General features: G+C 38.2%; 1 protein-coding gene across 4 annotated transcripts in view; it reads right to left on the bottom strand.

The window, feature by feature from the left end:
• The window catches only part of LOC136857061 (peptidoglycan-recognition protein SD), a 72,637-nt gene extending 59,029 nt beyond the window's left edge, over window positions 1-13,608 (bottom strand). For 3 of the 4 annotated variants that reach the window (XR_010858503.2, XM_067135431.2, XM_067135429.2), the window contains exons 1-2: window positions 13,529-13,608; window positions 1,904-2,059 (exon numbers count right to left, since the gene is read on the bottom strand). Coding sequence is in view for 3 of the 4 variants with exons in the window: in XM_067135431.2 (XP_066991532.2) it covers window positions 1,904-2,059; window positions 13,529-13,598 (226 nt within the window). In the remaining variant the exon portion in view is untranslated. The remainder of the gene's footprint in view (window positions 1-1,903; window positions 2,060-13,528) is intronic. The other variant, XM_067135430.2, reaches the window with a different exon arrangement.
• Between the last annotated feature and the right edge of the window lie 2,542 nt (window positions 13,609-16,150).

The following is a 16,150-nucleotide window of genomic DNA, read 5'->3' as shown; positions in this document are numbered from 1 at the left end:
CTAAGGTGCTGTGTAAAGGGCTACAAGAGTAAATCACTGGCCTGTGTGTATAAATGCCCCACTGAGTGGCTGGTACTGAACGTGTTAATACAGAGTGATTTTTCCTTTGCAGGACCATTCCACATGTAACAGCTCATTACTTCTAGCTGGTAACTGCAGTGAACGGGAGTCAGAAAGTCTTTAGCTGTGATTGTCGCGTAAGTTATTACTAATGATATTTTTATTAATTTATTGGGAATTTGGCCAAGTGTAGACCACTTAGAACCTAAGACTATGGTATGGTATTTAAACATTAAAAAAATAAATTTACTCACCCTTTTCAGTAACTTTGTATCTGTTCAAACAGAGAAGTATGAAATTCCTGTTTGCTGAGTCAGACATAATAGTGATTTTGTTGAGGAACATTCCAGATCCTGTCCAATGTTACGCGCAGTGTCTTCTGTGAGTACTGCATGTAGCTGTGTACACTTTTTACCAAAAATACTTCCTGTTTGATGAAATCTGTTTACCAATCTGTGAATCAACCTTCGACTTGGAAGTTGAATATCAGGAAATCTATACTGAAACTCCGTATATCATGAGCCGATTCTGTATGCACATATAGATCAAAAATAAATTCTCTTTGGGGAATAGAATACCTGAATTGAGCCAGATTATTTTAATTAATACACTGTATTATGCCTAATGGATACTTAATATACTGTCACCTAAGAAATGCTTAATTAGTACACAAGTCCTTGGTGATGTGTAATCCAGTTGTTGGCTGGAATGTATTCTTGATAGAGCTCTACACTGATCACCTTCTGAGGCAAAGAGCACCAAACTGGCATTTCATGACTTCTTAGATCTTGGTTTATGTTTTTATTTTCTTTGGAAGGCTGCTGCTCTTATTGGAGTATGTGTTAATATCTGTGATGTTGAGGGCCTGCAAACAGTGCATCGTTTTGGATGACATATCATGCATCTTTGAAATGTAGGTATTACTGGCTCGGTGAAGAGCATTGCATTGACTTATTTGTTGCAGATGCACTTTCCAGGTTGCTGTAAAAAATCCAAGATTTTTGAATCTTAAATTGGAATACAGAGCATTATCAGGTATATCCATCGGTAACTGCAAAATTTCCTTCAGAGAGCTCTTTATCATTTTGTCATCAGCTTTCAGGAAGTATGAGAGAAGGGCTGACTGCCTTGTTTAAAACAATTAACTTTTGATCTGCCTGTTGTAAGCTCATCTAACTTCTTGTGTAAGTGTTTTTAAAAAGAAGTTGCTTCAAATGTGAGTGTATTGTTAAAAGTAACACTAAGGTATCTTATTTTTCCTCTTTCTTTAATAGTACAATCTCTTAAAATGTTCATGAATATCAACCAGTCCATTTACAAGCTTCCATAAATACCTGCCTCTATCATAAAGTTCCCAGATGGGAATCATAACAGCAAGTGTAATATTTTGTGTTGTATTTTATTGTTGTGTTTTTCGACTCTAGTTTTTCTTTTTTCCTAGTTGCTTTACGTCGCACCAACACAGATAGGTCTTATGGCGACGATAGGATAGGAAAGGGCTAGGAAGGGGAAGGAAGCATCCATGGCCTTGATTAAAGTACAGCCCCAGCATTTGCCTGGTGTGAAAATGGGAAACCACGGAAAACCACCTTCAGGGCTGCCGACAGTGAGGTTCGAACTCACTATCTCCGAAGTACTGGATACTGGCCGCACTTAAGCGACTGCAGCTATTGAGCTTTGTCTTTTGGACTCTGATAAATAAATAAATTCTATATAATCGGTCAGAATTAATGGTGATTTAATTTCAGATTGTGAATATTATAAAAATATCCATTCTCTTTTATATTATCATCATGTTCACTGATAGCCATTGAGAAGTAGTTTTGTATATGTTCACACTTACACAGTACAATGAGCCAAGTGCCAATAATGACACCTCCCAGCAGCAGAATGCCCAACACAGTCAACAAAAGATAGTGCACCTTCCGACTGCGCATCCATGGATCATGAAGGAGTGGCTGAGTAGGGTCGTCTGCTGGCTCAGTGTCACCTGTACACCCTCCAGATACAATCACTTCATTAAATTATAGATTAATTGAAAATAAACAATTCACTACATAGTTTTATTAATTTCACCATTTTTTTTTGAAAGCATCTTACTTTAGTGGAAAAAAGAGACACTAATGAATTAATTTAATACAGAGACCCACTTTGAGGTCAGAAAAACACAGTATTGTTGATATCATTACCTAGTTCACATGTGCAATATTAGCTGCTAATGGAAAACCTTGTCCTCAGAAGAATGACTGACAAAAAGTTCACCTTTTTCAGTGTTCAAAAGATCCAAAACTTTGAAAAACTGTTTTTTGTTTGTTTTTGATTTTTTTCCTTTTTTACTTGGACTGGTCTGATACAATTCTCCAATCTAGCTCACCATACTCTGTTCCACTGCACTGTTCCAGTTATTCTATATATATACACACACACACACACACACGCAAGGGTAATCCCAAAAATAAGGTCTCCTATTTCTTTAGGACGTAGTCATCTATGTCGTCCCGCAGCCTTCTGAGGAGATAACATGAACATCAAGGTATTGGCCGGTTGGCCTGGTTTGATGCCATTCTCCTCAGTACACTATCCTAGGTTGCTACATAACTTGCAAATCCTACTTCCATCTTAATCTGTTTGCCATACTGATCCCTTGGCTCCTTTGGTCATTTTCATCACATACGCCTCCCTCCGAATCTAAATGAATCTTAGAACATGACCAAACAGCCTATATCTCCGATTCAAATATCGCCAGATTGTTTTCTTCACTTTTACTAGGTACGATACCTCTTCATTTCTAGATTGATCTACCCATCTCACTTTATGCCATGCTTTTTCAACCAGTGTGTTGCTGTTGTGCAGTGAGAAAATGAAATCAAAAATATTAATGATACAGATCTATAAAAATGGATGTGTGTGTGCGTGCGTGTGTGCGTGCGTGTGTGCGTGCGTGTGTGCGTGCGTGTGCGCGTGGGTGTGTGTGTGTGTGTGTGTGTGTGTGTGTGTGTAAATGACACATCTCCTCCTAAACCACAGGAGCAATTTCAGCCAAACTTGGTACACTTATGACTTACTATCTGAAGATGAGCCATGTGGGGTTAAGCCATCCCTAGCACCCTTTGGGGAAGGGTCATTGGGGTAGGTATAAAAATAATCAAAAATAGTGTTGAATCCATAGTTTTTGGGGTTGCTGAGATGAATAGTAGGGGCTGCCTGGCCGAGGCGGTAAAGGCGTGCTCGGTTCGCCCGGAAGGATGCGGGTTTGAATCCCCGTCAGGAAGTCGTAAAATTTAAGAAACGAGATTTCCACTTCCGGAGGTGCATATAGCCCTGAGGTTCACTCAGCCTACACCAAAAATGAGTACCAGGTTAATTCCTGGGGGCAAAGGCGGCCGGGCGTAGAGCTAACCACTCTACCCCATCACGTGCCGAGGTTAACAATGCTGGAAGCCTTTACCTTCCACTCCTCCAAGGGCCTTCATGGCCTGTACAGAGGTGACTTTGCTTTGCTTTGAGATGAATAGTAACACTCTGAATTTTTTTTACCTCCAAGCTCAGTCCCCTGTTGGGTGGGGGCGAGGAGGGTGGTGAGATATAAAAATAATCGAAATTAGTGTTGAATCCATAGTTTCCTGAGTTGCTGAGATGAATAGTGACACTCCAGATTTTATTAAAGTCTAAGATCAGTCCCCTCTTGGGTGGGGGGTGAGGGGGGAGTGAGATATAAAAATAATCAAAAATAGTGTCGAATCCATAGTTTTCGGAGTCTGAGATGAACAGAAACACTCCGGATTTTGTTAAAGTCCATGTTCATCCCCCTTTTGGGTGGTGGTGATGGGGCAGTGAGATATAAAATCAAAAATAGTGTCAAATCCATAGTTTTCAGAGTCACTGAGATGAGTAGTAACACTCCAGATTTTTTGAAGTCCAAGTTGAGCCCCCATTGGCATAGGGGTGAGAAAGGGTGACGAAATAAGATGACCAAAATGATCGAGATTATGGATGTATGTGTGTATTTTTCAGGATAGCTGTCAACTGAATTTGGTACAAATATTACTTGCTATCTGTGAAAAATTTTGTTGGGGCAAGACACCCTGAGAACCCCAGGGGAGAGGGTGAAATATTACTAAAAGCGACCGATATGAGTCTCGAACCATAGTTTTCAGGAAGTTGGACTCGGACTTTAAAAAATCCGGAGTGACACTATTCATCTCAGCGAGCCTGAAAACTATGGATTCGACACTATAAAGTATTGGTACACAAGACTTACTATTTGAGAAAAGTACTGTTGGAGGAAAACACCCCTAGCACTCCTAGGGGAGGGGATTGAAATATAAAAATAAACAAAAACAACTGATATCAATGTTGAATCCGTTGTTTACGAGGTTGCTGAGTTGAACTGTGACACTCTGGATGTTGGTTAAGTCATATTTCAGCCACAGTCAGAATGGAGATTGAGAAAAGGTGAAAATTAATGTAAAAATAACCAATATTATGGATGTATGTGGGTATGTTCCAGAATAGCTCTCAACAAAATTTTGTACACATATGACATAACACGTACAGAAAAAAAAAAAAAACTATGGAGTAAAAATGTCCCAAACCCTGCTAGGGGTGGAGAATGGGAGGGGATGACATGTAAAAATAATGGACAATAACCTATATTAATGTCGTCTGACTCCTTGGCTGAATGGCCAGTAGAGGATTCGATCCCGGGATCCCAAAAACCAGGATCCTGACTACTTTTTCAATCCCGTAGTTTTCCGGATTAAGTTTTCCGGATCCTGGATTTTCAGGATTGACATCATTTTGAAAAATTTGCAAAATAGACTGCGTGAAACGAAACTCTCAGTGCATTATTTATGCGTCTTTTCTGTGTGTAAATGCCTAGTCTCATTTAGCGCATGACTGTATTCTCATGGCATAGCAAGGAGGTAAGTTCACTGCTTGATTGCAAAACCAGATGGAACAGCCTCTACACTGTGCTTGAGTGTTTTGCCTTCTTGAAATTTAGAGTCAAGATGGCGCTTGTAGATTTAAATAATCCAGTGCAGTTGGAAGAGTCTGATTTCGAGCTTATCAATGAAATCATTACAGTCTTGGCTGCAGTCAAATTAACTGTAGAAGCACTCTATCGCACTGATGCAACTTTATGCTCAGCTGATGCTGCCCTTAAGTTTCTTTTTAAGCAGTTAAATGACAGTAGCTCCGAGTTGGCTTCTAAATTCAGGATACATTTACAAAAGCGCATGAAAGATCGCCAAAGAAATGAGTTGAGTGGCGTATTATGCTACTTACAAAATCCTCATAGTGACAATGTGGCGTTGGCGTTCGATGATGAAATAAAGCTTACATTTTCAAGTCCAAGCAAAGTCCTGATAAAAAACCAGATTGTTTCTTTGATTGAGAGATTAAATGGTAAAAAAATGACAAAAAGGAAAAATAAAATATGCAAGTCAAGCCTACAAATACAGAAAAAATGATTTGACGCTCAAAGAAAAGCTTCAGCATGAATATTATGTCTCCTGAAGCATTAAATGAAAATGAATTTTCCAGAATTGTTAAGAAGGAAATGAACCTATACGAGTCTTCAAATTCTACTCAGAGCTATAATCTAGAGCAGGCTTATAAGTATTTACTAACGATTCCTCTAACTTCCATCGTACCTGAACGCGCTTTCTCAGCAGCTGCATATATGTGCAACAAATTGAGAAGCAGGCTTGGTGATGGGACACTGGATGCATTGTTATTTCTCAGATCATATTTTTGCAATTCAAATTGGAATGTTCCTATTAAATTAGTTTTCTTTATATTTACGAGAAATGTAAAATGTGACTGATTAATGTTATTTTTAAGTACTTTTTGCTAAGAAACTTTCTACCTATTATTATGTTGTTACATGAAAGTCATCTATTTAGTCTATGTTCAGAGAGATTGTTGTTAATTTTCAAAGTTTATTTGCGTAGTTTGTTACATAAGTTTTTTTTTTTTTTTTTTTAATTTATGTAAGTTTAAAGAGATCTCACTGATTTTTGAAAAGAATAATTTTAACATAGAGACTGAGTGATTTTAAATCTGGTTAGTCTGACTCTAAGTCTGATTAGTGTAGGTGTATAGCTAGGTGTATACCGTAAAATATGTTGATTTTGTCTAAATTTCAATTTGCTGATTAAGCAGCTGATTTCTGTAAGATTTTCTTATTTTTTTATTTGTAACCTTCAATCCCGGGGTAATCCCGGGATCCCAGGACTGACCAAGTGTAATCCCAAAATCCAAGGATTAGAAATAAGGGTCGGGATCGAATTCCCTAATGGGCAGCCTTGTGGCCTTTGGTTCAGTGGGTCCCGGGTTCGATTCCCGGCTAGGTTGGGGATTTTAACCGCTTCTGATTAATTCTTCTGACAACATACTATACTACCAACAACCAAAGGAACACGCAATGATAATTACATCCCTTCATATAGGGTTTCTGTCAGGAAGGGCATCCAGCCATAAAACAGGGCCAAATTTACAAGTGCGACGCAGTCTGCACCCACAAACCCACAGGTGTAGGAAAAGTACTAGAAGTAGAAGAAGAAAATATATTAATGTTGAATCCATTGTTTGTGTGTCGCTGAGATGAATCATGACGCTCTGGATACCGTTTATGTCCACATTCAGCCTCCATGGAGATGGGGGCCTGAGATGGGCTTTAAAGTAAATAGTTAAAAATAACCAAGATTAGTGTTGAATCCACTGCTTTTGAGGTCACAAGGCTGATTGGTGACAGGACAGTTGAAATCGTGTGCATCATATCTATAGTGTGATGGGTAAATACATATAGTTATCACTTACTATTTTTTTGACAAAATCTAATACTTCCCAGACAAATTGAGCTTTCATGGATGAACTTTTATTTGAATATTAGATAACCTAAAACTTGAAATCAAACACATCTGAATAACTGTAAAACTACATAATAGATCATTAAATATCAGTCAATGCGACAAAAAGGAATTCTATAAAAATTAACTTCACACGTAACTAACTTGTAATACAAATCTTAAAGGAAACATTAAAAAACTATCTGGACAATACCTGATACTACAGCTAATCCTCTATTAAAAAAAATATATATATATAACACATATTCTAATAGAACAGTTCAATAATTTCCTTAATGATGATAGAAATAACAATAGTGATGGTGATGATGATGATGATGATAATAATAATAATAATAATAATAATAATAATAATAATAATAATAATAATAATAATAATAATAATAATAATAATAATAATAATAATAATAATAAAAGATTGCTGTAAATTCTTTAATTTGCGACTCATGTCTACATATTTCACCAGGCCTCCACACAAGAAGAAAACATGGAAATCACCAAATACCTCATTATGTAAATTCCAAATCGACCCTGTAGTGGTCTCCAAGCAGAACATATGTGAAATCCAAAATGCTAGAGTATGTAAGGGAGTGGTTGATTCTGATCACTACCTAACTCAGGTCAAAGTGAAATTCCAATCTAGTAGATTCAAGCCCAAATTGTATAGATTACCGAGAGTGGATCCTGAACACCATAAACAGAACTCAAATGCATTTCTTCAGGGCATAAAAGAACAAGATCCCAAGGATTCAAGCAATGGCGTCACTTGTGATATAGAGTTCTAACATCAGCACAGACGTTAGGACAGTCGCCAAGGAAACAAAGACACAGATGGTGGAATACAACCTGTGATAAAGCAGTTGAAGACAGATTCAAAGCCTGGAAAATATGGAATGGATGCCAGATGACTGAACAATAAGACTCAGAAATTGACAGCTAAGATAATTTGCAGGGAAAAGCGCCAAAGAAATGAGTTGAGTGGCGTATTATGCTACTTACAAAATCCTCATAGTGACAATGTGACGTTGGCGTTCGATGATGAAATAAAGCTTACATTTTCAAGTCCAAGCAAAGGAACTAAATGAAGATTCGACAATCAACCATTAATCACCAAATGTGGAATAATTTTCCAAGTAGACAAATTCAAGTATCTAGGTGAAATTATTCAGTCAGCAGGGTAAAATCAGGAAGATAACAAAGACAGAACTGCTAAATTGCAAAGGGCTTACAAAATCACATGGAACAGATAGAACGAAAGATGTATATAAAAAAATGCAAAATTACGACACTACAATACAGTCATCAAACCAGAGGCACTTTATGCATCTGAAACACTGATCATTGGCAGCAGGTCACAAATGAAAAGCATTGAGAAACAAGAGAGGAAAATTCTCAGAAAAATCCTAGGATCAAAGTTCGAAAATGGAATTTGGATGAAAAAGAAACCACACGAAATTTTTCTATTCACAGAAAAAAATCACAGATACCATCAGAAAGAGACGACTAAAATTCTACGGACACCTACACAGAATGGATGAGAACAGGCTGACAAAGAAAATTCTAAATCTAGCTCTAACCCTGAAAATCCGCAACAGTTGGTTAGCAGAAATTCATGAAGATCTACAAGAAATGGGTATTGAGGACGAAACCATTCAAGATAGAATGAAATTTAGAAGCTTAGTAAACAAACATAAATTTGCAGAGAAACCAACAAGAAAAAATACAGGCTGGACAGAAACACGCAGAAAGGAACACAGTGAAAAAATGAAGAGATATTGGGAAGAAAAGAAGAAGAAACATTATGCAAAATAAGTTCAAACGCACTCCACAGTTGGGCATAACAAATCAAATAATAATAATAATAATAATAATATAAGGGGAACACTAAAAATAAAATGCCTAAAAGTAAAGCACAGCATATGTCATTGCCTAGCCAGGGGGGGGAGGGGGGCGTGGCATGGTGGAAGGTTAACGGACTGAATAACCAGCTGAACTCACGCCAGTGACAGAGTAGGTAGAGCGCTGCGCGGATATACAAAGTTATATCCTCATCCGCACTTCCTTCATCCGCGCCCGCATACGCATCCGCGAATTGTTATATTGTTAATTGTAAATATTTAACTACAGTGTATTACACCCAACGTATTGAAACGGTTAGATCTGTTAACATAATACACCTAGCAGCAGAACTCCTACAGTCACAGGTTTATGAGGGATTTTCTCTTACGACAACAACCGACCTACTGATCTTTGTTCCTTCCTTGCATTAATTGCGCGCAGGAGCCAGTTAGGCTCAGGTCAGATTTACGGCTTTATGGTCTCAAGGCTTTTTATATATCACCATTCTCCCATATCAGTCAAGTGTCGCCTAATCACCAGGAAAAATAAGAGTATACCTGAGAAAAAATAAATAAACGTCATTATTTAGAAATTATCAGCAAAATTATCCGCACTGCCATACACTTTGTATCCGCCAAAATACTAACTTCGCGGATATCTGCGGACAAATGCGCGGATATCCGCATGCGTGCAGAGCTCTAAGAGTAGGTACCGTTACTACAACAACTTGCATTCTATGTTAGAGTAGAAATAAGTGAGGACTTCATTAAGATAAGTTTCAAGTTTTTAAGGATTTAAACAGAAATAAAAATAAATGTTTATACATTTCTACATACTTTTGAGTGTGATTTAATAGAACCTGGTGATGTTCTTTCAAGAACGAAACATGTCATCCTATGTTAATCAAGTTGTTTCTTTTTTAGGTATAATTCTGTTATCATATGTTTTTTTCAGGTAAGTTTAGTTTATAAATCTATTTGTTCAGAATTAGTTTCAGCAGACCGAAGAACCTAACAGTTATAAATTACGGTATATAAATTGTTTAAAACAAATGATTCAGTTGGCGCATTTCCTATTTTGAAATTGATAGCACCTCAATGTAATCGTTCACTGAGAACAAATACACAAATAGTGCATAAAAATAATATAATTCCTCATTTTAAAACTTGATTTTCTGAAAGAACTTTACTTTTTTTTATTCCTAGTACTGTATCTACATTTCATTTACGCTTATGTTTGAATTTAGTTTTATTTTCGTTCTTCTAAATCAAATAACAATACCTTCAAAAATATACAAAATTCGTTTTTTACCTGCATCCGGTCAGTATCCTTTAAGACTCGTAGTATCAGGGTATGTATGTCTCAAGTCAGAGGATTTTTTTAGTGTTTAATCTTCAGTGTCACGCTGGTGCCGTATATCATAAAATTTCAATCATTTTTTCATTGTAGCATACCTACTAATAAAGAATGATTATTTCGTCCATATTATTATAGGCCTATCTACATAAGAAAATAGACGAACGGTAAATACTGATTGATGGACTGTTCACAGTTAGTTAAATTATTCATGAATTGTTCAAGGAATGCATGTCTTAGAGTTTTAGCCCTTACATTTCAAACAAATCGCCTTTAATTTTCGCACACAACATTTTATTTGTTACAAACTAAAGATTATTATTATTATTATTATTATTATTATTATTATTATTATTATTATGTCCGTCTCTGTAGCGTAACGGTTAGTGTGATTAGCTGCCGTCCTCGGGGGCCCGGGTTCGATTCCCGGTACTGCCAGAAATTTAAGAATGGCAGGAGGGCTGGTATGTGACTGAAATGGTACATGCAGCTCACCTCCAATGGGGGTGTGCCTAAAAAGAGCTGCACCATCTCGGGATGAGGACACGAGTTTACTTATGTCCGACTCGTTGGCTTAACGGTCAGCGTACTGGCCTTCGGTTCAGAGGGTCCCGGGTTCGATTCCCGGCCGGGTCTGGGATTTTAACCTTCATTGGTTAATTCAAATGGCCCGGGGGCTGGGTGTTTGTGTTGTCCCCAACATCCCTGCAACTCACACACCACACATAACACTATCCTCCACCACAATAACACGCAGTTACCTACATATGGCAGATGCCGCCCACCCTCATCGGAGGGTCTGCCTTACAAGGGCTGCACTCGGCTAGAAATAGCCACACGAAATTATTATTAATTATTATTATTATTATTATTATTATTATTATTATTATTAATCCTGGTCTTTCCCCAATTACCTGGGGTCAGCACTTTGTGTGGATGTTTTACAGCCGGTTGCCTTTCCTGACGCCAACCCTTTGTGGAGGGATGCACTCACTATTGCATGTTTCTGTGGTGATTGATAGTGTGATGTGTTGTGTGTAGATGCGTATTAAGATGGACACAAGTACCCACTCCCGGAGCTAGAGGAACTAACCAGACAAAGTTGAAGTCCCCGTCCCGGCCGAGTATCGAACCCGGGTCCTTCTGAACCGAAGGCCACTACGCTGAGGATTCAGAAAGTTTCCGGACACAAACTAAAGATAATTAACGGCCAACAAATTTAAGCCATTTTTGAGTCAAGAAGAAGGGGATATTTCGTACTGAGGACTCGGCCAGGATAAGGGGAGGTCGGGGTGGGCGCACCACATCTTCAGCTTAGGGACCCGCACACTATAAATCCGGCTCTACTACACCCCCCGCTTCCACTCAATGGCGGCCGGCTATACTCTGACGACTAGACAGTATATCACTTCTTTATTGGTATTTGTGGCTTGTACGGAGATCATTATCATCTTATAACTCAACATTACAATTACAGACTCTGGTGTCTGAGAGTTAGGGGCTGTTAACATTTGCAATATACACTGTTGAGATAGTTTTGTGATTCACGAGTTTACAAGATGCAACAAGGAAGTGCTAAGAAAACCATCCGTATGAATGATAAAACATCCGGCCACAAATACCAACTCGTTATAAGAAAACAATAAATAACGTGTTGCTGTCAATTTAGTTGCTTGGAATAATGATGCCATGAGCCGGTGTCTGTCGTAGCTCATTTGGTTGGCGGTCGCCCCCCCCCCCCCCCCCCCAACTAGGTTGTGATATCGAAACCCACATTATGTTAGTACATTAGAGAGAACCATGGTCGTAGATTTACTGGCACGTTAAGAAACACTTCTTTTGGGACAACATTCCAATTTCCCGGTCGTTTATGGGACGTTAAACACAACGTTCCTACGAGCTTGTGGACGTTTAAATCAACTATCCTCCCACCCATTTCTGGAGTATTTGGTGATATTTGACTCGTCGAGATGTAGGTTGGTTGATCACGTTCTGAGAAACGCAGAACTTAGCTTTGGAGGGAAGTGTATGGGATAAAAATGGCCGAGGGAGGGCAAGAGAGCAGTATGATTAACAGATGGATGTAGGCCGTGCGAGTTATGGAACGAATGAGAGATTGATCCAAGATAAAGTAGTGTAAGGAATTGCATCAAATCACGCCAGGCGGACAATACTTTAATATTCACGGTTTCTCAGAAGGTCGCGGAGTCACATAGTACCTACATGAATGTTTACCTAAATCATAAGGCGATATGCGTGATGACGAAGGTGAGCATGGAGAGCTGGCCTGGTTCTCTGCGAGAGACTGGCAGGTTGAATCTGGAGAGCCAGATGGTCTACTCCAAAGAGAATAAGTACTCTATAAGTCTACTCTATAGGCTAGTGGGGAAGTTAGTATGTACACTTTTTTTCCTAAAAGCCTTGTTATTTATACAATGATCAAAATACAAATATAGCATGCACTTAACGTCCTATGTTATTTATTGCACATGGCCAAATTACACACATAACTTGGAATAATTCTGTGACAACAGATGGCCGCGCGGTTAGGGGTGCTAGCTGCGAGCTGTCATGGTGAGTTCGAATCCCACCGTCGGCAGACCTGAAGGTGGGTGTCCGTGGTATCCCATTTTCACACCAGTCAAATGTTGGGGCTTTACCTTAATTAAGGATACGGAGACTACCTTTCCAATCTTAGCCATCTGCCATTCTTGCGTCACCGAAAACATTCGATGAGTTAGTGTGACGTTAAACCACTAGCAAATAAATAAATAAATAAATAAATAAATAAATAAATAAATAAATAAATAAATAAATAAATAAATAAATCCTTCTATGCCCCACTAACTACTTTTACGGTTTTCTGAGAGGCCGATTTTGCCGGAATGTTGTCTCTCGCGAGTTCTTTTACGTGCCAGTGAATCTATCACCACGAGACTAGGATACTTAAGCACCTTCAAATACCAACGGAGAAGGCCGGGATCGGGCCCACGAACTTGAGTTCTGTCTTCTGCGCTATTCAGCCCAGCAAGACTTCTTTTTTAAAAGTCGCGCCGATTCAGGGAGGTCTTTATGGCAATGATGGGATAGGACAGGGTTAGGACTGAGAAGGAACCGGCGGTGGTCTTAATTAAGGTACTGTCCTAGTAGGCTATTTGCTTGGTGTGAACATAGGAAACTATCGAAAACCATCTTCGAGATTGCCGATACTGCGGTTCGAACCCACTATCTGCAAGGCTAAATTTCATCCAACGAAATTTGATAGAACAATGGAGTACGGTAACACAGTATTATGGAAAATATAGAAATATTGGTATTGTTCACTGCACTCGGAACAAGAAATTAGAAATACTTGTTTTTTCCTTGTTTCTTAAATAATAATATGACGTCATACTTACCACGGCCGACTCCTCTGACGGTGCTGACGATGTGATCGTCCGCCCTTGGTAGTATTGTCTGTGCTGCCATGGTCTCGGCCTCTGTGACTGAAGTGGGAGCAGCGAGCAGGAAGTTTAAATGTGTGACTTTAAGATAGCTCGTCATCTCTTCAATTAGTGATAGCGGTCGGGGAAGTACCCAGGAGAGAGAGAGAGAGAGAACAATGTAGCTGCATTGTGGAGCAGACTGCGATTTGTGACCGTGGCCTTATTACCACGTTTGTTATTATGTTCTTGCATTCCCAGACAGACACCGACTACGGCAGCTGCGTGCAGTGTTGCCAACTTAGGGGTTTTACCCCTAAATTTAAGGGGATTTAATCGTCCCAGAGAGAAAGTTGGGGGATACAAGAGTCAGGGGGAATTTTAGGGGAGGAAAATTACTTTTTGAGGAATTTTGAGGAATTTATTTATTTATTTATTTATTTATTTATTTATTTATTCAATCATTCATTTATTTATTTATGTATGTATATATTTATTTATTTATTTATTTATTTATTTATTTATTCATTCATTCATTCATTCATTCATTCATTTATGTATGTATGTATGTATGTATGTATGTATGTATGTATGTATGTATTTATTTATTTATTTATTTATTTATTTATTTATTTATTTATTTATTTATTATTTATTTATTTATTTATTTATTTATTCCAATAGCATGCTTGGGTCCGCTAGTGTGTCGATTTTATCTTGAGGTTTAATATCTTCACTGTTTGCCAGTCCGTCTCGGACACTGCAGTTAATCATGCAATGTCATGATTTTCTCATCTAGCGACTCTAAACGTACGAACTCTTCACGTGTCTTGAGATTCTCTCTTCTTGTCTCTTTTACGAACGCAGCAGCCGCCGTATTATTTTCTTTCTTACTTTTTTTTGTGTATTGACTACTAGCATATAGGTGTATTTATACACAATCTACTGATTTTTTAATTAATTAATTAATTAATTAATTAATAACTACCGATACGTCATAATATTAGAGACATGCATATCTCTCGCCTTCTCTCTCTCTGTCCCTCCTCCTCGGTAACCACAGGATCATTTAGGTATTTCTTTCGGTAAAGGTTGACGGGGATCACAGACTTCGGGTCTCGCACATAATTCATTGGTCCGTTGGTAGAGTAAACGTCACTAGACTAGTAGTCAACGTCATGTAGGAGGGAAATCCCCACAATACGTGAGCGTAGCAGTCTGATCGTTACTCAAAGCAGTTCTGACTGTGACTACAATTCATGTAGTTGTAAGGCCATTTTCGCATGGTGTTTTAACAAAATAAGGCAATATCTGTGATGCGTAAATAATTCTGTGGGGTGATTTATTCCTTGTGTGAATAAAGGCAGCAAAATTATTATTATTATTATTATTATTATTATTATTATTATTATTATTATTATTATTATTATTATTATTATTATTATTATTATTATTATTATTTGGGGGTTATTGTCTCATTTAAAGGGATTTTGGAATTGATTTGGGGGAATTTTGACTTAAGTGTTGGCAACACTGGCTGCGTGTACATAGCCTAGTCTTCATCAGCTCCCCTAATCAAGCGGCCGTAAGACGTTGCAGCGTAGTACCGGCACAACTAAAAGCATGCGGTTAACTTACCGACAACAAATTATAGAAATGAAAATACTTCTTTCATCTCCATTAAAAATGAAATTATTTGTAAACCGTTTGAAACATTTATAATTAGACTAAAGTTATTAATAGCACAGTTTTGATTTTAAAATACTGCGTTTTATTCCCTTCATTGAAACCTTCCTTCATCGTTTGCTTTTCTTGAAAACTGTGGGCAGTTGCCTCGAGAGTTGGTGTGATGTGTTCAAAATTTTGGCGCTTGCCCTCGAATTGGCTATGTTCACAGTAAACTGTGACGCCTCAAGAACTGCGGTGCAGCGATTCGCTTATTTCAAAAATCGCGAACGCGCCTTGTTGTCAGGTTGCTAGAGGAGGAAAATGGCACCATTTGCGGCCAAATCTAACTCTTTAAAAAGATTAAAAAGAAAGCCTTTTCAGCCACAAAATTTCTTTAGCTTTGAACTGAAGATGTATTGCTTAGTCATACTGTATTCAAAAGTTTGTCTTTGCTGGTGAAACCTAGTGTTTACAGTGCACTGTGTCTTCTGGTATGGGCTACATCAAATGTGTCGCCTTCATTGATCTCTCACAGTCTCATCTTTGGCTTTAAAGATATGAAAGTGGTTGACGTGGTATGAACTGAGCGATGTTAATAATGCCATTCCTTATGCAGGTATCTGTTATGAATGGTGTGAAAATATCGCTCATAGGGATCGGTTGGTGCATGCAGTGGGCTTGGCAGACGTCTGGCTCGGTGAGGAAAGCAACGGGAAACTTCCTCATTTTCCTAGTATGCTTCTTCAGTGAGGCCCATGCCATCTACAAGCTGATGGTGGAACTGTTGCGGATAGAACCGGCCTTATATTCAAAAGTTAATTTATTAATTAAAATAAGAGATTACTTCATTGTTACTACCGTATTTTAAATTTCGCGATGACTGTTTTTAGTCGGACCATTTTGACTAATGCAATACGGTATATTGTCAAG

The sequence above is a fragment of the Anabrus simplex genome, chromosome 1 (genome assembly GCF_040414725.1).
Source record: "Anabrus simplex isolate iqAnaSimp1 chromosome 1, ASM4041472v1, whole genome shotgun sequence".
Classification (NCBI taxonomy): Eukaryota; Metazoa; Arthropoda; class Insecta; order Orthoptera; family Tettigoniidae; genus Anabrus; species Anabrus simplex.
The sequence above is the reverse complement of the archived record's forward strand: the minus strand, read 5'-3'. Positions and strand labels throughout refer to the sequence as shown.